The sequence below is a fragment of the Kogia breviceps genome, chromosome 4, assembly GCF_026419965.1.
Source record: "Kogia breviceps isolate mKogBre1 chromosome 4, mKogBre1 haplotype 1, whole genome shotgun sequence".
Lineage (NCBI taxonomy): Eukaryota > Metazoa > Chordata > Mammalia > Artiodactyla > Physeteridae > Kogia > Kogia breviceps.
The window spans coordinates 135,190,118-135,213,577 of NC_081313.1; the positions used below are offsets into that span (position 1 = coordinate 135,190,118).

Sequence of the window (23,460 nt, forward strand, 5' to 3'; positions counted from 1 at the left end):
ATTGCATAAGATGCTCCATGATATGCTCTCAGTAAATACTAGCTTTTATTGTTATTTTTGTCATTGTCGTTCGTGTAAGCAACAACAGACATTGTCGAGGAGCTCCCTGATTAGGGAGGACGGGAAGACATTTAAAGGATATTTCCTGTCCAATATGATATGAACATTAGGCGAATCAGGAAAAGGCGTGAGTGACTGCCTATAGAATGGGTTTGGAAAGTTTTCGCGGAAGAGGTGAACTTGAGCCGGTAATTGCAAGGGGAGAGGAGCTTCTCCAGGTGGAGAAGGGTGTAGGCATTCCGCTCCTGTACAAAGGTGCGGCGGCAAAGGTGTGTTTGGAGGAATCTCTAGGCTCTGGCGAAGTGGAACTTTCTAGTGAGGGCAAGAGGAATGAAAAGCGAATGGAAAACCAGTAGTGGGAACTTGGGTGGTCTGAGCCAGGAAAGGCTCTGCCTTGGGCGGCAGTGACGGGAGAGAGGCAGGGTGATCGCGAGGTGGCGCTGTGGCTCCACGTAAAGGGAAGATTCGTGCACCCCGCGGGTCACTGCATGCCCAGGGCAGCCTCGGAGAGGCGGGGCAGGGCGGTCTTGGTGGGCTTGGCACCATCTTCATACAGCCACCAAATAATGACGGTGATAAAGATAATAAATACGCAGATAATCCGAAGCAGTCTCTTTTAGGACACACGGCATCAATAATCAGAAACTGTCCACGAGGAACAATTAAGAACGTGGAACTGTCCAGCAGGGATCAGTGCGCGCGCATCCCGGATAATTTGTGGACCCCGGGGGAACCTGCCTCGCCCGCCTGGAGCCGAGCTGGGCGCTAACCTGTAGCCTCTGGGCGGTTCCTGCGTCCCATGGACGACCTCCTGCTACCTGCAGGCCAAAGGAGCTACAGTTTCCACGACTTCCGTGGGGCACTCAATCCGCATCCTGCCTGCACCTTTCCTCCGATTGGACCTGAGATCTTTGGGGGACTACCTCGCTGTGTTTCACATGCACATATGGACACACGAATCACATATGAGCTCAGGCTCAGACACATGTACGATGCTTTTGCACACACATTACATGCACACCCACTCACATAAACGAGGAATGTCTACACGTGACACATGCACACACTATACACATGCACTCGTGTACTCACGGTTGTGTGCAACAATCCTCCTCAAGCACCCAAGTGTGCGATGTCACTCACTGCCACACACTCGTGTTGCACAGACCCACGATATGCAACCACTCTTCTTTTGTACAAACATTTGCACACTCACATCACACACATCCAACAAAGACCTCCAAGCGCGGAGCGGTGTGTAAATATCCAGTGAATTGCACGTTAAAGAAAACACACTCGAGAACTTTTTGTGACTGGGGCATCTCGAGGTTGTCTGCTAAACTCGTCCTCTCTTCTACTTTCCTCTAAGCAAACAGGCCTTCTTCCCTTCTGCTCCACATCCTCGAAGGCCTCAGTTTCCTTCTTTCAGATTTGCACTACTGAAGGGATGCTAATTTCCAAACAGCCCAGCAACCCCCGTTCTCCCAACCTGGAGTCTCCTTCCGTGCAGGAAGCGAGGGCCATTCAGACTCCAGAATCAATCAGCCTGATCAGACTCCAATCCTGCGGGCTGGAGGACTGTGGGGAAAGGTCAGGGGAGGAGTAAGGTCGCGCCCTGGGGCAGCCTTTGACTGGGACCTTTCTGGCAGTGCCCCTAACTGTGTTCTCTCTGCACAGAGTAACTTCAGCTTTTAGCTATGGTCATTCCAAAGCCATACGGCCTTCCTCCATTAAAGCGCATCCGCAGGTGTCCAGATTTCTGCCCTCTGATGGGCGTTCCAGGCATCCCCGCAGTCTTTCATTTAGTCTATTTCAATTAGGCGACTTTGCGTGCGCCTGGAGCTCTAAAACTTCAGCTAGGGCTGGGGAGAAGCGGCTGACTGGAGGTCACATAACAAATATGGCAGAGCCAGGGCTGGAGCTGGCACGACCCTAGCGCGCCCTGCCGCTGGCGGCCCCGAGAGACGCGGGCATCTGTATCTGACCGCTGGAATGCGCATACAGTCAGCGTATTAGGGCTTTTCAGAACCGTTTACCCTCCTCTCTACTCTCTGCTGCCTGCCTTCGGGGGGGACAACTTGTGCCCACGCTCCTTTCTCATCCAGGACACCTACAGGCTCGAGAGCTAAAAGGGTCTTCGAGCCATGGGGGGCAAGCACCAAGGCGAATGGGGGAGATAAGCGCCGAAGCTGGGTGAGTGGTTTGGATCCAAGGTTCAGAGCATAGGCTCTGGAGAAATTTCGGCTCGGCGAGTTTATTAGCAATGCGGCTGTGGACAAGTTGTTTCATTTTAATCACAGAGCGTCAGTTTTCTCACCTGTAAAATAGGGGTGATCTTACCTGCCTTGTTTGTCTGTTGTGGGAATTCAGTGAGTTTATGCCCATAAAACCTTCAACAGATAGGATCTATTCTTATCTGGGGGCCGCCCCAGAGGAAACCCGAGAGTCTGCAGGCTCAATCCGGGAAAGGTTTGTTCGAAAGCCTGGCCTCAAGCCCTCGTCCCATGCAGGCTAAGCGCTCCCAAGCCAGAGCCCCAGCGGTGTTATTTGCCTGATTTCTACCTCCTAGCTCTCTGTGGGTGACTTTGTCCCTCTCTAGACCTCAGTTTCCCTGTCTGTGCTGTGGGAAGAGGCACGCTCCCAGAGTCTGGAAGTATCAGCCAGACTGGGTGAGCAAACCGGGGCTTCTCTGCAGCGCTGGGGGTCGGAATGAGGGTTCATGGTCCAGGGAAATGACTCCTTCCCTTTGCCGCTTGCCAGAGAGGACTGAGAGCAAGGAGGGAGGACAGACGGCTTTGCGGTGGAACCGTGGCCTTCTGCTCCTACGCATTCCTCGAGGGCAGCGGGTAGAGGCATTAAGAGGGCAGGGGCAGGGTTTTGCCGCGGGCGGCCGGGATCCGTTGTTTGACCACCCCCGCCGGCGTGTGGGTGCTGCTCAGGGGCCACTGCGGAGTTGCGCCCCGCTCAGATCCTCTCTTTCCCAGGGCCCCGGGCCACCACCCGCCACCCACCTATCCCTCTCCTCTTTGGGGCAGTGCCTTGGACTCTGTCCAACCCTGCCCGTGACTCCAGGCCGCGGAGGGACGCCTTCGGAGCCGGCCGCCTGCGGCAGGACTTTGCGCCATTGGCCTTCATCGCCCCATCTTTCCCTTTTCCCTTCTTCCCAGCTTTGAAGGAGGCATCTTTCCTCCGGTGTCACTCTGAGTGGTCTCTGGCTAGCGGCAAAAGGTAAGCGGCATTTCCCAGACAGGCGGCCCTTTTGGGGGCGCGTCTTCATAAGGGAGACCGAAACGAGAGAATTTTCTAAATGACAGGTCCCAAGTCTGGCCTCCTGGGGGCGGACTAGCGGAGAAGATTCCCTCTTTCCCTGGGACGTCCCCCTAGTCTTAGCTGGGCAGTGTTTATCTTGTCTCCGCTCTTTTGGGGAGCGGGTGTGTTTCTATTTGCTCTCCCCGGGAGTTACCGCGGTGACTGATGCTCTTCAGGAAACGGAATTGATCTCTTTGTGCCTTAAGAGGGTTGGGATATCCAAGAGTGAGAAGGTGTCAAACGTCGGGGTGGGGAGAAGGGCTTGCTCACAGGGCCTGAGTTACCCCCAGCGCGGGGAGACCCCGAGGGCTGGGCAGCCTTGTCTACTGTCTGGAGCAACTGAGAGGAAGTGGGTGGACGCTAAACCGCGCCCACCGCCAGGCGGAAGAACCTCTGAGAAGCCCTGAGGGAGTCTTCACTCCAGGGGAAATATCAAGTCTTTCCAATTGCTCCTTCCACATATAAACTCATTCTGCTGTATATTTTCCTCATGTACATGTTCTTTACCCCTCACTTTCTTCCTCCTTAATTCTGCAGGTCTGAACAAGGCCTGGAAATCTGCATTTCTAACAAAATTCCTCCTTCCCCCATTTGATTAAGCTGATAAGCAGGGTTTACCTTGTAACTGACTACCCTGATAAGTTACCCTAAAGTCATATCACAGATATGCTACAAAGCCTGGGCAATGCTATACATACAAGTTTGTCTCTCCACAGAGGATGTGACTATAATGTAAAAAAGCACGAAGACAGTCTCAGTACATACTTTATAGTCACCCCTGTACACATATGTTTTGCTTTCTGGAGATGGTGCAAACCTTACATGAGGGAAGACGGAAAAGCGTTTAAGGGATTTTTCAAAGTTTAAAACTGCCAGTGCTAGTTCATTATTCACCAGAGGAAATCCACAAAAAGGTACCATTCTGCTGGCCTGGGTGTTGTTTCCAGTTTTCTATCACCCTCTTTGTCTCTTTTCCACCTTCTCTTTAGCTTCCTTCCTACTTAAACATTTATTACTGGGTAAGAAAGCAAGATTGAAAGCACAAGGATACCCAGAAGAAAAACTAGAATACACTCTGCTTGATTAAAATAAAGTACACTCACCATCCCAGGTGAAGTATCTGCTGCCTCTGCATAGCCAAATGGACTGGGTTGTATCAAAAGATACCTGCCCCCTTTTATTTTTCCTCCCATGGCCTGGTGGATGTGGAGGTTGCCTTCCTCTTATTTAGTTCCTGTAGATTACTGGGTCTGGGGCAGGAATTGGGCTTCCGAAGGCTTCTTTCTCTGGGCTATTTTCTCTTTTGAATCACATAGCTTCAGGCCCCTCCACAAACACATCATTTGCAGAGTGCTTCTAGATTTGCCTGATCCCCCTAGAAATCCATCTGTTGTGTTGCTGTCACTGATCCTGGTCCTCAGAGTGGCTGTGTCTCTCCTTTCTCTGTCACCTTTGGCAATGATCTGATGCCCCATTGTGTGTTCCCCATCACTGGGGTATGTACCTCACCAGACTCAACTTGAAGTCCTAACACTGTCTACTGGAGAGTGAAATGGAGGCTCAGGCAATTAAAGTGAGGGAGATCTCGGTCTTATGCCAGTGCTACCTGGGACTCTTTTCTTTTTTTTGCCGCGGCCTCTCTCCTTGCGGAGCACAGGCTCCGGACGCGCTGGCTCAGCGGCCATGGCTCACGGGCCCAGCCGCTCCGCGGCATGTGGGATCTTCCCGGACCGGGGCATGAACCCGCGTCCCCTGCATCGGCAGGTGGACTCTCAACCACTGTGCCACCAGGGAAGCCCCTCTGGGACTCTTTGATAGGAGGGTGGCCTCTGCTTCCTGGTCCCCCTTCTCTGAAGGATCTCCTCAGAGAAGGCAGGGGATGGTTCAGGATGGGGAAGGGATTGGCTCTGGGGACCCTTTGGGCCTTGGAGGTTAAACTTGGAGCTTTGGGAAATTTTCAGCAGGCCAAGTTTCAATTGTGCAATTAAATTCTTTAGAGATGGAGAATGTCCAGCTTCCCCTTTTCCCTCTTCACAAAACTATAATCCTTCCAGTGTTTTCACCAACATACACCTCATGAACATCTACTGTGTGCCAGGAACTCTGGTGGGTAGAGCGGGGATCCTGATGGATCAAACAGATCTCTTTGAGAGCTTCTTGGAGGAAATGGCATTAATTATGGTATCAGGGAGGAAAAGCTCAGCACATTAAGTGGTCCAAATTAAATGATATGAGACTGGGTAGGCTTTGTGCACAAGAGATAAAGCAGTGTTGAAGACAGTGGCCATGTATCCTCAGGCCTGAAACACAGTCTTTCAACTAGTTTATGAATCTGGAAGTGGCTCCCACTTTCCTGCTCTGCCAAGAGCACTAAGTTTAACTTCTGCCTGTCTCCATTCCATTCAACATGAGCATGTGTACTTTTCCATCACTGACCCCACGAGCTCCCTAAATCAAAGGGCCAAGAAAGGCCGGCAGAAAGGGGACCTGGATTTCTGGCAGAGAATTTCCCCGAAGGAGCCCTTAGCAGATTTGGCTGCAGTCAGGGAGTTCCTTTGAGGGCAATGAAACAGAAGTTCACCATGTGCTTATTAGAGGTTACAACCTGCTAAAAAATGATGGGGCACGTTACCCAGAAACATCTAGCTATTTCCTTTGCCAGCCACAAGCTTATATGTTGAAAGGTCTGAGGAAGGAGATCATTTCATCTTCCCTTCCTTCTTCCCTTCTTCCCTCTCTCCCTCCCTTCATTCCCTCCTTCCCCGATCTCTCTCTTTCTTGACAGGTGGCAGAGGCCGAAGTTTGGGGAAGGTTGTTCAAGCCCCCCATTTTAACAGAAAGAATGAGGAAGAGAGAAACCTACACCAAATAACTAATCAGAGACGTTGTTTTTGCTCTGGTAGTTACTCTAAGGACAAAACTATTTGGTGGGGCGGTGATGGGGTGGGGATTTATTCCGAGCAAATTTTAAAACGCAGCCTGGCACAGCTCCAGTGCGAGCATTCGTTAGGTAAACGGTGGTTTACCTATCCCGCGGGATGCTCCAGAGAAGTGAGCATGTGAGGACAGTGCCTAACGCCGGCGGTCTCCAGGCTAGCCGCGGAGCGAGAGGCGTTTCAGTGGCTTGGCTAGGGGCAGAGCCCGGGTCCCCCACTCCCTGGGGATCCACAGCGCCTTGCTTGCCGGAACCCAGGGTCCACCCCTCCCTCCCAGCGTGGAGGCAGTGCCGTCCGCGATCTCCCAGCGCCGATCTCACACACCCATTTTTCCAACCCACCACCCCCTCCTCAAAGCGAAGAGGTGGGCACCTGGCATGCGCGTCCTGCTTTTTCTGCCCGGGCTCTCCCGTCTCCTCCACTTTTGCCCCCGACGTCCCAGAACAGCGGAGCAGGACACGGCCCTGGGAGGGTGCAGCCTGTGCGCCTCGAGCGCGCTCAGGGCGCGGCGAGGATGCTTAACGGACTGCAATGGCCGGGATGCAGACCCCAGCTCAAATCCCTGAGAAGAATATCCTCCTCCCCTTCCTTCTGTCTCCCTTCTCCTGCCCGGCTCTGCCCAGCTCAGCCCCGCTCCTCTCCAGCTCGGACACGGGTACTAAGCGATCCTTCGCGCGCCACTTTGCGAGGAACTTTGGCCGGCTCCCCTGCGCCACCCGGAGAGGGATGTTAATGAGGGAGCGTGGCCCTGCGCTGAGAGCCAGCAGGCTCCTGCTCCGCGATTGGCTGCGGAGAGGCGGAAGGATGACGTTATGCAAATGAAGGGGCGGGCCATTGACGCTCGGGCCCCGCCTCCTCCCTTTGGGGTTAGTGTGCTTGTGTTTAGCTCTGGGGAGAGTCAAACTGGATTCCATAGGGAAAGCCTGCAAATCACTTCTACTTTAGCAAGGAGAAAACAGAATCTCCATTCAGCAGGGTCCACCTCTCTCTCTTTCTCCCTCTCCTCTCCTCTCCTTTCCTCTCTGTCTTTCCCTACCCCCCTCCCCCTTCCCCCCACCCCACTCTCCCTCTCTGGTGTATCTGTCTATGGCAACCAGCGTCCTCCTCATCTATACGTACTGAAAGGAAAGAAACATCTTTGGTTGGGAGAGAAGGAGGAAAAAAAGAGAGAGAGAGAGAGAGGAAAAACTTGCCTGGTTGTGGAAAATGACACTTGAAGTAGCAAAGCCGGCAGCGCGAGTTGAGTCTATTGTTTCTTAAATTGCCATCAGGGTTTTTTTTTTTTTTCTTCCTGCTTCTTCAAGTGAACGGTACCTCTACAAAAGGAAACTCCAGCCCCTCCTGTCCTCCACCGGCCTGTGATCATTACAAAAAAAAAAAAAAAAAAAAAAAAAAAAAAAAAAAAAAGCAAAAAAAAAAGCACCCAAACCAAAAATTAACCAACCAAACAACCCCCAACAGCCAAGCATACATCTCTATTTTTTTAATTTTGGTCTTTTTGTTGGATTTTCCCTTCATTTTTTCTCTCCTTTTTTTTTTTTTCCTTCGGGTTATCGCTCAGTTTTGAGCGAAGGTTTACATTTTTTAAAAATTTGCTTTCCAGCCCGCCTTGATCTTCTAGAGCGAGTTCAACAACTCAAAAAAAAAAAAAAAATCTCTGGCTGGCGTTTTTCTTTCTTTTTTTTTTTTTTTTTTTTTTTTTTTTTTTCAAATTTTCAAGGGGGAGGAGATTTTCCACAAGAAAAGGTTGTTTTCATGTTTGGGATTCAGGAAAGCATCCAACGGAGTGGAAGCAGCATGAAGGAAGAGCCGCTGGGCAGCGGCATGAACGCGGTGCGGACGTGGATGCAGGGCGCCGGGGTGCTGGACGCCAACACGGCGGCGCAGAGGTGAGTACCGATCGGGGACCGCGGCCGGGGAGGCAAGCCGCGAGCAGCAGAGCCGGGAGGTGGTAGCGGAAGCCGCCGCCGCGGGGCCGGGCCGCGCTCTTGCGTCTGCCGCTCGGCTCTGCTCGTCTCCGGGGCTCCGCGCTCCCCGGCCGCTCTGTCTTGGTTGCCTGCGGCCGCAGAGGCAAGAGCTGCCTGCGAGGAGCCCGCGCTTTACCGGCACTTTTCCCTGCCTGGTCTGTGACTGTTTTCATTTTGTTTTAAGCCTGAAGAGGCGTCTCACCAGTATGATGTTGGATATCTGTGTTTTTCTGTGATTGCTGTTTCTTTTCAGGCCGCCTGTCTTTTCTTTCTTTCTTTCTTTTTCCTTTCCTATTTTCTTCTTTCCTTCCTTCCTAACTTTCTTCCTTCCTTTCTTCTTTCTTTGCTTTTTCTTCTTTATTTCTTTCCTTCCTCCTTCCTTTCTCTCCTTCGTTCCTTTCCTTCCTCCTTTTTTCTTTCTTCTTTCTTTTCTTCCCCCCTTTAAAAAACTTTCCTTCTCCTTCCTTTCCTCCCTTTCTTCCTCCCTTTTTCTTCCTTCTTCCTTTTCCTTCCTTTCTTCGTTCCTTTCTTCCTCCTTTCTTTACTTCCTTTCTTTCCCCCTTTCCTTCCCTCTTCTTTCTTTCCTCTTCTTTCTTTCTTCTTCTTTCTTCACTCTTTCTTCCTCCTTCCTCATTTTCCTTCTCTTCACTCATTTTCTCTCCCCTTTTTTCTTTCCATTTCCCCCTAGAATCATCAATTATTTCTCCTCTCTGGTTCTCTCTCCCTCTCCCTTTAGCTTTCAGTTTTTCTTGGTCCACCCGAAGAACAACTCCTAACTTTAATTTTGATGTCTCCTAAAAGTTTTCCCCACCATCTATGACCATGGCCCCTTCTAGCCCCTCTGCCACTCTCAGCTCCTGCATGCTAGGCTGTGTGGCCTAGAGGCATTGCTTTTGGAGATTGAACTGGGGGAACTTTCCTGGGCACCCTCAGTACCCTTTCTGGGGACTCCTGGTCCCAAGTGAGAAATGGTCCCCTCCTTTTTTTAGGCCACCAGCTGGGCTTGGGGGAATGCGGGATCTGGTGGCTCCATGCTCTCTCCGGCCCAGAGAGGGCGGAAGGGGAAGAATGAAGATGACTAATTACATCATCCTCATCTTCTCCGGGCTGGGGACAAGTGTCCACAACACTGTTCCCATCCCCGATGATAATAAGGATGGGGGTGGTTGGTAGTAAGAGTGAGTTGGGTAACTGGGCTAGAAGCGAAAGTGTGTGTGTGTGCGTGTGTGGCGCGTGCGTGTGTGTGTGTGTGTGCGCGCGCCCTTGTGTCGGGCAGGTCGGGCTGTCAGTGGCCGCCCTGCGCCCCTGGCGCCCGAGGCTCCAGCCCCCGGGAGGGTGCGCTCAACCGTCAGCCCTTATCCATAGGATTGCTGGAAAGGGTGTGAGGATTTCTGCGGAACAGCGAAACTTTGTCAGGACAGGTCTTTAAAAAAAAAAAAAACACCCAATTTCCTTTCCCACAGCGACCACTCCTGACTGCTCTGAGTTCCACCCGCAGATCCTTTTTCTCCACATGCTTCATTTGTGGGGGTGGGGACAGACGGCTTCCCGAGGCCCGGCACCCGCGGCTGGCCGGGGGCGGTGGGGGGAGGCCCTGCACATGAGGTTTCCCGGAGGATGGCTGCTGCAGCGAGGAGCTGAGCATGTTCCCCATCCATTCTCACCTGCCCACGGGAGATTCGAGGGGGTGGCGAGAACCAACTCCCATGCCCACTCTCCCTTTAAGTTGTAAACGACCGGCTTTATTCCACGATAGCGCTTCACCTCATCCACCGCTACTTTTCTTCCTCCCCACGCAGCGCGCGTCAGGTTGGAGTAAACGCGTACAGCGTTTTACCTCGCGCAAAACCCAAACAAAACTTTCACACCTCTTCGTCAAGTTCGGGGGGCGCGCAGGCCCTTGGCGGGCGCGCAGGTCCTCGGCGGAGAGGACCGAGCAGGCGAGAGCACGCATGTCCCGTCGCCGGGTGGGCCCGGGGCGCCTGAGGGGGCGTGTAGGGAGCCCACAGGGCGTTTTGGGGCCAGAGAAGGTGTTTGAGGGTTCGCGCGTGTGTAAGGGGTGACAAGGGGTCGCGGTTGTTGTCCCACTTAGCCGTCTAACTCTGCGTCTTTGGCCGCAGCGGGGTGGGTCTGGCCCGGGCTCACTTTGAGAAGCAGCCGCCTTCCAATCTGCGGAAATCCAACTTCTTCCACTTCGTCCTGGCCCTCTACGACAGACAGGGCCAGCCCGTGGAGATCGAGAGGACAGCCTTTGTGGGGTTCGTGGAGAAGGAAAAAGTAAGTGGGCGCAGCGCCGCTGCCCCTCGCCCCAGCCGGGGAGCAGGCTCAGGCGCTTCGGGAGGCGAGCTCCTCGCGAGTGCAAAGCATCATAACACACTCCCGCTCGGGGTCCCCCAAGCCACTTCCCGTTCAGGGCGAACCCGGACTCCTAGTTCCTGAGGTTCTGCTCCAAAAAAGCTCGTGCTGAGTCCCCAAAGATGGAGCAAGGCGAGCCCGGCTTCGCACTCCAGAGTCAAGGGCGCTGGGGATGAGCCCGCCCTCGACCGCGCGACCACGCGTGGCTCCTGCCTCTGCTGGCCCAAGCTCGAGCCCCCAGGCCCTAGGAACGGGGTCGCCCGTGCGAGCCCCACGGAAGTTTTTAGCAAAAGTTAGAGGAGCAGTAAGGGTCGGGAGGGCGGCAGAGGGGTCACAGTTGGCCGCAATTTCTGCTGCTCCCGGGCCTGGCCGGCTCCCGGGGTCCCTGCCTGGGGAAGGTTGCCTCGAAGTCGGTCCACTAGCTCACGCCGACCTCTCTCCTGCGTCTCTTGTGTCTTTGCGTCTTGCTGCAACCCAGGAAGCCAACAGCGAAAAGACCAATAACGGGATTCACTACCGGCTCCAGCTCCTCTACAGCAATGGTGAGGCTCCCGTCGGGTCTGCGCCGGCACCCCGGGGCTCCGGGTGAGGGTAGGGGGCGCGGGGAGCTTCAGGTGGACGAGAACCCGCAGCAAAGCTCAGTCGTCCGCCATCCTCGGGGTGAACCGGCCTCTCCTAAGTTTCGCCTGAAGCGGTTTCACCTGAGGAGGTCCTGAGTGGCTCTAGGGCGGCGGCATTAGCGGACGCGTACCTGGGGCCAGGTGTGGCGCCTTGGCCCCCGCTGGGCTGCTTTCTCTCTTCTTCCCCTTCCTAAGGCCGCGTTCTTCCGCTTAGCATAGACTTCATGCCCAAGTCCCTTGAGTTCAGGGGGCTAGAGCGGTCAGGGCCTTGGTGGCTCCCGGAGAGCACGCAGAGGGACTCCAGCCGTGGGAAGGGAGAGAACCCAGGTGGGGGTCCGCCTTATTCCCAGCTGCTGTGCTTGGGGGTGGGGCTGCCTTCCAGACGCGCTCGGGCTGGGCCAGAGGCCCTTCTCCGGGAACTGGGGAAAGGGGGTCCTGGCTGTGCTTCTCCGGGACAGTCGGAGTTCCATCAGCCTTGGAGCCCCATTCTTTGTTTCCTGCAGATCCTCTCTCACTTAATTCTCCTTCGTTCCCCTATCCCCCGCCCCTCCCCCAGGAATAAGGACGGAGCAGGATTTCTACGTTCGCCTCATTGACTCCATGACAAAACAAGTAAGTTTCTTAACTTAGTCGCGGGGGCGACTCTACGGCCCCGAAATTTGGGAGAGTCAAGACGCTGGCTACTCCTTAGCGGGAGGGCTGGGACTCGAACTCTCAATGCCAGGGCGGACCGCGCTCTCAGCGTAGCCTTCCAAATGCCCCCAAAGCACGTTGACTCGCCGCGTGGAGGAGATGGCTCGACGGCTCCTTCTTTATAAGGGAAATTCGGACCTTGTGATTTAAGACTACGGGGTGCTGCGTGGGGAGAATATGGGTTGAACTTCCTTTGACCCGGCCGGGGAGCCCCAGGGGGCGCAAAGGTGCCCAGAGACCCTCGTGCAGATCGGGCTGAACTTGTGAAACCCAAACCATCAGGGCCTCCCCCGGGAGGCAGAGGTAGAGGAAGCGGGTGAGGGGCAAAGGCAGCTTCCCCAGAAATGGTGAGATGGTCTGAGAGCGCACTTGACCCACTCTACAAATTTTTTAAAAAAGAGATGGTGGTGGTGGTAGTGTTGGAAGACGGAGCGACAATTGTTAGAAGATATTTTGCAAAAATCCTCCTGGCTTTTGCCTCCAAGTTTGGCAAGAAGCCAGGCAGCATGAGTGAGCTTGTGGTCTTAAAGGTACATAGACGGCATTTTCTTAAGCTCCCAACACGCGGGTGCCAAGCAGTATACATTAAGTTTGAGTTATGGTTTAAAAGATACAATTATGAGCCGAGTCAGAAAAGAGGTCTGACGTTTTTACGAGGGGCAGGAACATTTTTTCTTTTTAATTTTAAGAAAAAGTTTACGAATAAAATATCTGGTTAGGTAGGTGGAGGATTTCGTGACAAAAAAGAAGACAGTTTTATTGGGTGGGGGAAAGAAATCAAAACAAAGAAAAGTTACCCATTGTGTACTAACCACCAATTTAGTGAGAGGGTTAAAACTGGTTTGCTTGGTTGCGATTTTAAAATATTCCCTTTAAAATAATGGATGTAGTTTTCATAGATACTGGCTTGGAAGGTTTCAAATTAGAGTATACATGCATACTTAAAAATTGTTTTTAGATACCCATGGCTTAAATATGTTGTGTAAAATGCACGTTAATAAGCTGTTGGGAGTTTTAAAATCTACTTAGCAAGAACCAATTTAATAACAGCTAATTGTAATTTTTACCTTTATTTCATTGTGAACCAAGTAAAAAACATGAGGGTATGACATGTATTTTTTTAAATGATAAATACATATCTCTTGAAATCTATTTCAAATTATTAGCTTAAAATATTTGACTTTCTTAAAGATCTGTTTTATTTCTTAGTTGATTGTTCAGAGTAAACGCACATTTATGCTTTTACTCTTGGTATTATTATTGTTTTTTATTATTATTACTACACTGGTTTTGATCATTACATAGGATAATTCCCTTTGATTTGGACGCTCTGTATTTTGTTAAATATTTTTCCTGCCAAGCAAAAAATGCAAAAGCCTTATTTCAGTAACTTAAAAAAAATGATATCAGAACAAAAATGTCTTAAGTGGAGTTTTGTTTTTAAAAAATTGTCTTTGATACCCTGGGTATCTTTTCCTGACATTCCCATCAGAAGAAAGACAAGATGGGAGGGGGAGAGGGAAAGTATGATTTCTAATACATATTCTTTATGTACTTATTAGAATTTATTTTTTAAAGAATAAAAACTCCCCACAAACCAGTATGTAAGACCTGTCTGCTTGTGAAACATTGGCCACTTAAATATTAAATTATCGGCAATTCTATGAAGTGAACAGTTGTAAGGAGCACAAAATTAGGACATGTTTGACGTGATAACTTCTCTCAAAACTTTATTTTAGGCCCCTTAAACCAAAAGTGCCACAAGAATTGATCTTCCCATTATGAGATGAACTGACTTTACACAGTCTTCTAAGGTGGAAGAATAATCTTGATTTTTATAAAGCAATATATCTAATATCATTTTACTAACAAGGTCATAGAGCTTAAGAAAAACTATAGCTTCAGGCATTCTTTGACTCCTTGGTTTCATAAATTCTATCGGTGTTGGGTGTGGGAGTGGGAACAGAATAAGATATAGTGTAGTAATAGCAGGTATAAGAGAGTTACTTGCCATACTGTGACATCTCACTGAAAGTTAAAATTATAAATGTAGGCAATTATATATTTTGGTGGGGAGTGACCTGAAAAAAAGGCTTAGTAATTATCTGAATTTAGTCTAAAAATATCAAGAAAAAAGATTTTTCCAGGCATACCTGTTTGCTTTCATAATAGTTGTCTAATGCCTTCTCTGTAGCTTTTACTTTGAAAGGCAATCCCTGCTCGTTATCCGGTTGCTTTTTCCTTGATTATGTGCTGTAAGAGTTTGGGAAGTAGGTTAGCTTCTTGTGTACACAGCTAATACAATAGTCTTCAAAAAAGCAGATCAACATGAAGAGCATGACTTTCCTTAGCTGTGACATAATTATTACATTTTAGCTTTGATGAGTAAAACAGTGGATTCTCATCTAGCTTGAAATTATTCTGTGATAATTAAATGCCAAGTCTGATTTTTAAGTTTCTTAAATTTTTTATTTTAGTTAAGTGTGCAGTGACCCCTTCAATCAGAAGTAAGTCTTGACATAAGGTGACCGATTAAATGCTTACTTTTTTTTTCCCCTGTGAAATTCGTCCAGGTAGATAGACTCAGGATTTTGATATTTAGAGTGCTGAATGGGATAATTTCAGTAATGTGATGAGTTCTAATAACATCATAAATTTCAGTGGGAATATCTAAGCAGAGTTCAAGTGTCTTCTCTTAGCTGCTTATTTATTGTAACATTTTTCACATCAGAGATGCAGCTTTATGTATGTGATGTCATATCTTTGACTCAGAAGTTGGGGTTAAAACTTGAAGGGAATTCTTTGGCAAGCAAAATTCAAAACTAGCTGTGCACTTTATATTTTCATAGAATGTTCATGATCTTGGGTAGAGTTAGCAGCATTGAGATCAAACAGAAATGTACTCAATCAACCAAGATGTATTGGTATGACACAGTATTTCACACCTTTTCAAAGTGTCTCATTACACTCTTTGGGGTAATGACTCTTAATTTTGGACTCTACCAGGAAAGGGAAAGCTTTATTAGAAGTGAATGTGTAAGGATCTAAGCCCTCTTATCCCTATGCTTTTCTTATAAAACACTAAGCATATAATTATATTTAAAATATTTGTCCACCAACTAGAAAATAAGAAGCTTGCTTTTGGGAAGGGTTTTGCAAAACCAAGTTTAGCTGGACTAAAAATAGGGTGGGGTTTTTTTTTTTTGGTTTGTTTTTTGTTTTGTCTTTTTTTTTTTTTGTCATTGCTGTTTTTGGTATTCCATTAGTGAGCATGCAAAAAGGCCTTTAGGATCCAGAAGTTTATGGCTGTTGCATCCAGAAATGGTATCTACTGCAGAAACTCAAATGAACTCAGTGGGAGAGGTCTGAGTTTTAATGTGCCTCAGTTCAGATTTTCCTGTAGTATTTGATATATAATTACATTCTGTGATTGCTTCAGTGAGTTATCTTTAAATAGTTAAAAAAAAAAACAACCTTTAACTTACCTGCCCTCTTACCATCTTGCTTTGAAAAAAGGGACATTTTTATAATTCAAAGAAAGAGTACCAATTCCATAAAGTTATCAAAAACAAAACATTCCCTGCCACCAAACCAAAGCTCTTTTTCGGAAAGGGAAAAATAATAGTCATATAATCCTTGTGTGTATGGATTTGAAGGTAGGTGATATGGTGAGGGGAGCCCTAAAAAGTCCCAGCACTGTGGGAAGTCTAAGGTACAATAATCAGAACTGCTGCCATAGTTCTCCTTCCACCTAATCTTTATATGTTTGTTCTGATGTTCCCAGTACTTCAAGTTATTGATGCGAGTGCACTTTTTCTGATTGATTGTTTCATCATATCCTGCCACAGCTACGTAGATTTGATTAACAACCCTTTCTGTTCATGGTTCTTCATTGGTAGATAAACACATTTTTAGTGTATCAGTAAGTTCCTAAGGAATTCAACTAGGCCAGCAGAGAGGTTCTTTCATATATTTGGGGAAACAAACAAAAAATGACAGGGCAAGTTTATAGTTAGGAGCCATATTATAGCAGCTTTCTCTCTTCTTTGGTAACATGTCAAAAATGCAGGTGATTTGAATTTCCTTGCACATAGAGGAATGAAGAAGTTTGGGATTTTTATGCATGATCAGGACCTGTGTTTGGGAAAATGTAAACTCATCACAGTGGAAAATGTGTTGTTTGGAGTCTGGGGGTGAAAACAAAGCTGATGGTTTTGGAGAGATTGCCTGAGCCAGATGGCCTAGTACTTTCCCAGTCTGGCGGTCCAACTGCTCCCTCCTGGATAATATACAGCCATTTGTTCAGGGATATTTACGCTAGAGCTGTTTCCATGTGAATGTTTGAACAGCATTAAAAATGAACGTATTAGTAGTGATGCATTTATCGAAATTGTATGACTACACGGATAGTCTATTCTTATGTCTTTACTTATATTGCTGAGAGGAATGAAGGAGGGTCTGGATGTTGGTGAATGGTTTATATAGTTGTTGAGCAAGAATGATTTGGTCTTAGTTATTAAAATATGTAAGCATTTGGAAACTAATTGAAGTAATGGTAGCACCTACCTGGAAGCTCAGTTGTGAAAATTAAATGAATTCATACATGGGAAATGCTTAACACAGTGACTAGCATACATTAAGTGCTTAATAAATTAGCTGCTTTTATTATTTTACTATTATTATCCCATTTAGTTGACAAAGCCAGTTGTATCTACTAATATAGATGTAAATGTAGTTATCATATGAGTGAAATATCTTTTATTACTGCTAGAAAAAGAAATATTGCATGATATTGTTAGAATGATTCAGTTTTTATCTTGGTGTTTGAATAATATGAGAGATTTTATTTCTTTGAGACACAAAAGATGCATTCTGAAGCTAACTGCTTTTGGTACACATTCTCTTTTTATTCAGGGCTGTGATGTAACTGAACAGCATACTGAATATGATATCATTCCTTTGCAACTTTCCTAATTCAGTTCTGCAAACAGGCCTGCTTAGCTGCTGAGCTTAAATTACATCTTTGTAATTTGTTCACCAGTAGCTAAGCTGCTAATTGAAGCAAAATAATTTTTCATTTTATTTCACTATTAATTTTGGATTGCTGTTTGACACAATTGTTTATGAAACGTCAAATTTGTAGTGTTTTCTTTGGCACAGATTAATTTTTAACTAAGGCTCCCTCACCTACTGGAAATTTCTCGAACCGCATTAGCTAACACTTTTTTTTTTTTTTAATGACAAGCAGTGGAACTTGGTGGTCGAAAGTAATGATTAATAATACAGCATGTTGATAATGTAGGTGGTCATATTTTTTTTTTTTTAGTTTTGATTCTTGGTAATTTGCTGCCAAAGTCGTGTTGACAGTCTGTATTTATAGGACACTTTACTTCTGGTTGAAGGAGATACTTTGTACATTCATGAATGTATTCTTTAAGGTGACAAATTAGGTTTGGCCTTTTATTTTGTATTTGGAAAAAAGAGTGATGTATTTTCAAGGTTACTGTTTTGATTTAAATGAAAAATTAGGAGTTTTTGTTAGTTATAGGTAACCTATCTACCTGTCTTCCTCCCTCCCTTCCTCCCTCCCTTTCCTCCTCCCTCCCTTCCTTCCTTCTTCTCTCTTTCTTTCTTTCTTTCTTTCCTTTCATTGTCTTTTTCTGTCTTTCTAAATTAATGATGACAAGTCTCCGATTGTTGGTTTGTAAACCAAGAAAGACTCCTAATGAAAACATTTTGTTCCTAAAAACCTTTCAGATTTTAATGAACCAAAGTCAAAAGTATTCTCTTTGCCCATTTTATTTTTGCATGGAACACAAAGAGTTAAAATTATTAGAAAAGTAAACAAAGAAAACTGTGCTCAATTCTCTGTATTTCTTTTGGCATCCCATTGAAGTGTGATCCCTGTGTAAGTTCACCGTCTATTTTTTGTTTTACTGTGTGGTCTTTATCCATAGTAAGTTTCAATTAACTTTTAAGACCCAGTGATATTTTAGAAAAGTGGAGATGAACCACAATTCACAAGATGCCTTCTAAAACAGTGGCAACAGAGGCAGATTTTTTCTATTGATTGATTTCTTTTCAAAGATGGTATAGGTTAATGTGTAATTGGGCATTTGAAACTGATGGCATTTCATCCTCTCACAGCAAACCTTCTGGCACTGTTGTTGTGTAAGGATGTGAAAGTTTAACAATTCCTATTTTTTCCTTCATTTTTGTTATAAAAAATTATTCTTGAAAAAACCCTCAATCAGAAAGTCAACAGAGTATTAAAAATAACTGTGATATTTCATTATGCTCATTAGAGGAGAACATTAAGAAAAGGGAGGCTAGTATATCAGAAGAATAAATCTGCTCCAAATATGTCAAGTTTTGACAACTTGTTTATCAATTTCACTAGGTTTTTAAAGTTAAGATAAAGTTCGTGCTGTTTATTCTTTTATTTTTATCCTGTACAAGCATTCCTGCCACCTTAAGGGATTTATTTGCATTGGCAGGATTAATGTAAACATCGTTTTCTATTTGATATTGTATTTTGTTATTTCTTAGGGTAAAACCTCAACTTGCTTCACCATCAATTCATTTATTTAAATAATATATTTGATATGCTTTCTCTCCCCCTCCTGACCATCTCTGTAACAGGCCTCCCATCCTTACTCCTGATGAACACACTGACTTCTTTAAACCACTGTTGTTTTTGTCACTCTCACAGCAGACTACCTTCCTCCCAGTGAGCAGACGCCTGACTTACTATGGAGGTTGAAGATAAGGCTTCTTCTTGGTGTTCCATTGTCTAGATCCTAAACCAGCTGTCTATTAAAATGGTTTCACTTAAAGTAGTCCGTGCTGTTTATATGCTTCTGTGATCTCCCAACTGATCTGGCCTCAATGAGCTTCACTCACACCCCACAGAGGCACATATTTAAATTGGGGAAAGAAGCAGAAACTTCTCCCTAAGCTGGTGTTAGAGAACCCCTTTCCTTTCAGGCTCTAAGTCTGGGTTTGCTGAACTGTGAGCCAGTCTTGACGTGTGTACTAAATGTACGTGGTAGAGATTTGCTATGTGTAAAAGCTGGAGGGAGAACTTGTAGGCATTTTTATTTTTTATTTATTTATTTATTTTTTGCGGTACGCGGGCCTCTCACTGTTGTGGCCTCTCCCGTTGCGGAGCACAGGCTCCAGACGCGCAGGCTCAGCGGCCATGGCTCACGGGCCCAGCGGCTCCGCGGCATGTGGGATCTTCCCGGACCGGGGCACAAACCCGTGTCCCGTGCATCGGCAGGCGGATTCTCAACCACTGCGCCACCAGGGAAGCCCTGTAGGCATTTTAAAAAAATCTGTTTTATTGTTGACACTCTACATCGGAGACGTTCATCAAAATAGATTTATCCTGTTTTCCTAATTTGGATCTCATCAGAATGTCAATTTCTTGGACCATACTTGTGGTGCGTGTGGTGTGTGTGTGTGTGTGTGTGTGTGTGTTTTAACAAGCTTTTTCAGTAACAAAAACTGCTTAGGTGAGGTTGGAGGTGGAGCTGCCTTTGACAGAGTTTCACTGTGTAGCTAACTCTATTACACTGAAGTTCTAGATTACTCTATTTCCAGGATTTTAGTTCTACTCCTTAGGAGAGGGAGAAGACTCTGTTTCCCTTGTTTTTATTTCAGAAGTCACAGAAGCAGCAAGCACTCCTTTATCTGTGTTTATGTGCTGTAAAGTATTGTTCTGCTGAGTCCCCAAGGAAAGGGACAGAAGAAACTTCATGCTTCCTTCCGTCCCCAGAGTTTAACTATTTCTGAGCAAATCCAAACTCATGCTTTCACTTTTCTATGCTTGATGTAGAGAAGATTCTCCGTTTTGACCCTGCTGCCAGAAGCGAAGTGGCAGGTTGACATTTCATAGAGATGTATTACGGAGGCCCTGGGCCTTCAACAAATGATGTTCAGTCACCAAAGACAAAAACATGGGATACCTGGGAGACCATGGGTCATCTACTGTTTGGGGGGACGTCAACATATTTTCACTGCAGCATATTTTTAATTGAGTATCATCATGGGCCCACTGATTTCAGTGGAACCAGCAGCCTCAGTAAAAAATAATATTGGTATTATCTAGAAAGAGTCAAAATGAGAAGGTCTGATGTAATTGATACTCCTTTCTCCTCCCCAAACCATTTTTTTTTAAACAGGAAGGAAAACCCCATTAATACCTGTGAATTTTATTCACCAAGTTATTTGTATTAGTTTAGCATGACAGAAAACTAAAGTTGAAACAGAGGTTTTCAGTGGTATTAAGAGAATACACAAAACATGTAGTGATAATGGGATTTCTCAGAAATGTATAATAGAAATTTTAGCACCATGTATGAGATCTCATCAGTTATTTACAGTGTTTCTTTGATTTTTTAAGGCAGTGATTGTCATAAATAAAGCAGGCAGATAAAAGTTTTGATTTTTAAAACATTTTCAATTTACTTAATGCATTTTCTCGTGTAAAGCAACTACCTGGGTATTTAAAAGGTCTTTTAAGATTGCAGGAATGCATCATCAGTGCATGCTAAAACTAATGGGTGAACATTTAAGTCATAATATGATGTTAACATAATCTAGATGATTTCCCCAGAAGATAGTTATGAATTACTTAAAGTGAAGTAGTAACTTTACAGTACACACATCTGGCTGTGCTCTCTGATGGGTGGCAGGCACCCCCTTAACCAAATAGTCAGAGTTTACTGGCATTAGTGGAACTAGTTGACAGTGTGATGTGATACAGGGAGAAGAACTCAGGGTCACGTCTGTGGTGTTCTGGCCCTGAACTACATAACTTTAGTCTAAGTCTGAGGAAACATTAGACAAACCCAAATTGAGGATGTTCTACAAAATAACTGGCCTATATTCTTCAAAAATGTCAATGTCATGAAATACAAAGACTCAGGAATATTCCTTATTGAAGGAGATATGACAACTGAATGCAGTGATTGGTATTGGTTTTGTTGTTGTTGTTTGCTATAAAGGACATTATTGGGTATTTGGTGAATCTCAGATGTTTAGATTAGATTATTGTGTCAATGTTAATTTTGTGATTCGGATAATTGTGCTATGGTTATGTAAGATAATTCCTTGTTTTAAGGAAATACATACTGAAATATTTAGGGCATCTCTGCAGCTAACTAATAAATGGTTCAGGAAAAGAAAATAGAGAAAGAAGAATAAAGCAAATTTACTAAAATGTAAACACTTGAGGCATCTGGGTAAAGAGTGTCTTGGAATTCTTTATATATCCTTACAACTTTTCTGTACATCTAAAATTATGGCAAAATAAAACATTAAAAAATATAGGGTTATAACAGGTTAACCATAAAATGCTTTTGATGGGCCAATGGTAGAGAAATGTTTTCTCCTTATGCAGGTACTTTTTGTCATTTTTTTAATTTGTTGCAATTTTTATTTTGTAATGGAGTTAGGTAACAAAGTCAGAGCTTACTCTGAAGGTCTGCACACATAGTGTCATAAGCTGTCCTCCATCATTTACAGTTCTAAAAGTCTCAGGTTCATAAACAAGCACATTCCAGCCAACTATAAGTTAGTTACTGCAGTTTCTGTGTATCCTAAAAAAAGGATAGTCTCTGGTTAATTTAAGTAGTTTCATCACCAAGAAATTGAGAATTATCTCAATGTGTGAAAGTAATTTTGTTAACAATTTGAAGCTGTGTTATATTAGCACTGTGCAGTGCTACGTTGTTAAGTTAGTTAAAATGTATCCCCATGGAGAGCAGTGTTCTACCCATAGCTGTGAGCTTTTCTTTGGCCCAGGTGTTAACATGTAGATCTGCCAGTAAGCAGAGGTCTCAAGGAAACTTCCTGGTGACCTTAAGGAAAATGTTTGTACACATATTACTAAAAACAGACAGAAATATCTTGGCTGGTGAGGTGGTTTGGGACTCCAAGTTTTGAGAGTTAGATGTAATTCTTCTTAGTTGAGGGAGATAACTATGGCTTAACTCCCCCCACCCCAACCCTGCCCGTCCCCCAGCATATGCGGGAGAGTATTACTGTTTGGGTGGTTATACACCGCAGAGAGCACATGTTTTCAACCTGTAGGCAGGAAGGATTTCCCCTGATTGATGAATCATCTCAAGACAGTGAGTAGACTCATTAACCATACCCTCACTTGTTTTCTACTACTTACCTCTAGAATATTACATGTTGGAGTTGGAAGTAGCAAAATGAGGCGACAAATACAAATCATTTAAAAATAAAATCCACGTGCTTTTCTATATTTTAAATCACTAGCATCTCAATCTGCTAAGACTTCTGGGTTTTTCCTTCCCCATTGATTAGATTTATTTTTATTCTGAATTGAAGAGAGAATTGTGGTTGTCTTGACAACAGAAGCCCATCTCATACAAAGATCCAAAGATGTGCGTTATAGTAAGGTGGTTGATGGGACAAAGAGGAACATATCCCCTTCCACTCAATTTGGGTTGATCCTTAACAACTGTCTTAAAACAATCAGCCCAGTGAGGGCTTTGGCTCTGAAAGCTAATTGGCCTTGCGGCAGTGGTGAATGGTCAAGAACTTGACTGTGGTAGTTTGTCCTCTGCTACTTGGTTCCATTCTTAGCTCAAATCGTGCCTTTGTTTACATTTGTTTACAGGCCATAGTGTATGAAGGCCAAGACAAGAACCCAGAAATGTGCCGAGTCTTGCTCACACACGAAATCATGTGCAGGTAAGAAATACCTTGTTCTTTCCCTTTAATTAGCAAAGAGAAGATGAATTTGTATCTCAAATCTAGGTGAATTCAGGCCTATTTTTTGGTATATGTTTATCTTCTGTTAGACAGTCTAAAAACTTTTAGATGTGAGTATTTGGTAGTAAAGTGTCAGGCATCACAGTGGTTCTCAATTATTTATTAGATTTCATCCTAAAAGACATACGTTTCCATTTTGATATCACATTGTTAATGGGCACAAAGCAGTGCCCTCCCCTTTTTCCTTTCTATCGAGTAAAATACAATGTAACTCTTTCAGTGTTAAGATATGTGCTCAACTGCATTGCTAGTAAAATAAGAGTTCTATTGATGTCAGCAGAAACCTCTGTTTGGATAAGGCTTGAAAGTTATAGTTCCCCTTTTTAATTCTTCCACTTAAAAATGTGACCATCGGTACATAGGCATCAGTCCTCCCCACACCAACCCTACATCTGATCTCTTAATCTTAGTTACCTTTATATATAACTATGACAATGTAGCTAACATTTCTTAAATGTAGCAAGCTTTTGGAAGGATGGCAAAGATGAGTCACTGAAAGGTATAAACATTCATGTTGTCCACAAATGAGTATCTTTATTTTTGTCTGAAGCTACGTTTGAAACCAGGCAAGCAAACCACATTCACTTCCATGGCCTCAGCCAACCCTCCACATGGGAGAGACTAAACCAGAGAACAGCCTTTTAACTTGCAGTTTAGGATTCTAATTCTTCGTAAAATAACACTGGCACTTTGCTTCTGATATATTCTGCG

General features: G+C 45.5%; 1 protein-coding gene across 6 annotated transcripts in view; it reads left to right on the forward strand.

Annotated features, from left to right (window-relative positions):
* Window positions 1-3,004: 3,004 nt before the first annotated feature.
* EBF1 (EBF transcription factor 1) overlaps window positions 3,005-23,460 on the forward strand; it is a 399,420-nt gene continuing 378,964 nt past the window's right edge. For 2 of the 6 annotated variants that reach the window (XM_059062917.2, XM_059062919.2), the window contains exons 1-5: window positions 8,007-8,194; window positions 10,393-10,549; window positions 11,106-11,169; window positions 11,804-11,859; window positions 22,595-22,668. In XM_059062917.2, the coding sequence (XP_058918900.1) occupies window positions 8,061-8,194; window positions 10,393-10,549; window positions 11,106-11,169; window positions 11,804-11,859; window positions 22,595-22,668 (485 nt within the window). In that variant the 5' untranslated portion in view covers window positions 8,007-8,060. Of the gene's footprint in view, window positions 3,289-7,201; window positions 8,195-10,392; window positions 10,550-11,105; window positions 11,170-11,803; window positions 11,860-22,594; window positions 22,669-23,460 lie in introns of those variants that run through there. The other 4 variants (XM_067031999.1, XM_067032000.1, XM_059062921.2 and 1 more) reach the window with 4 other exon arrangements.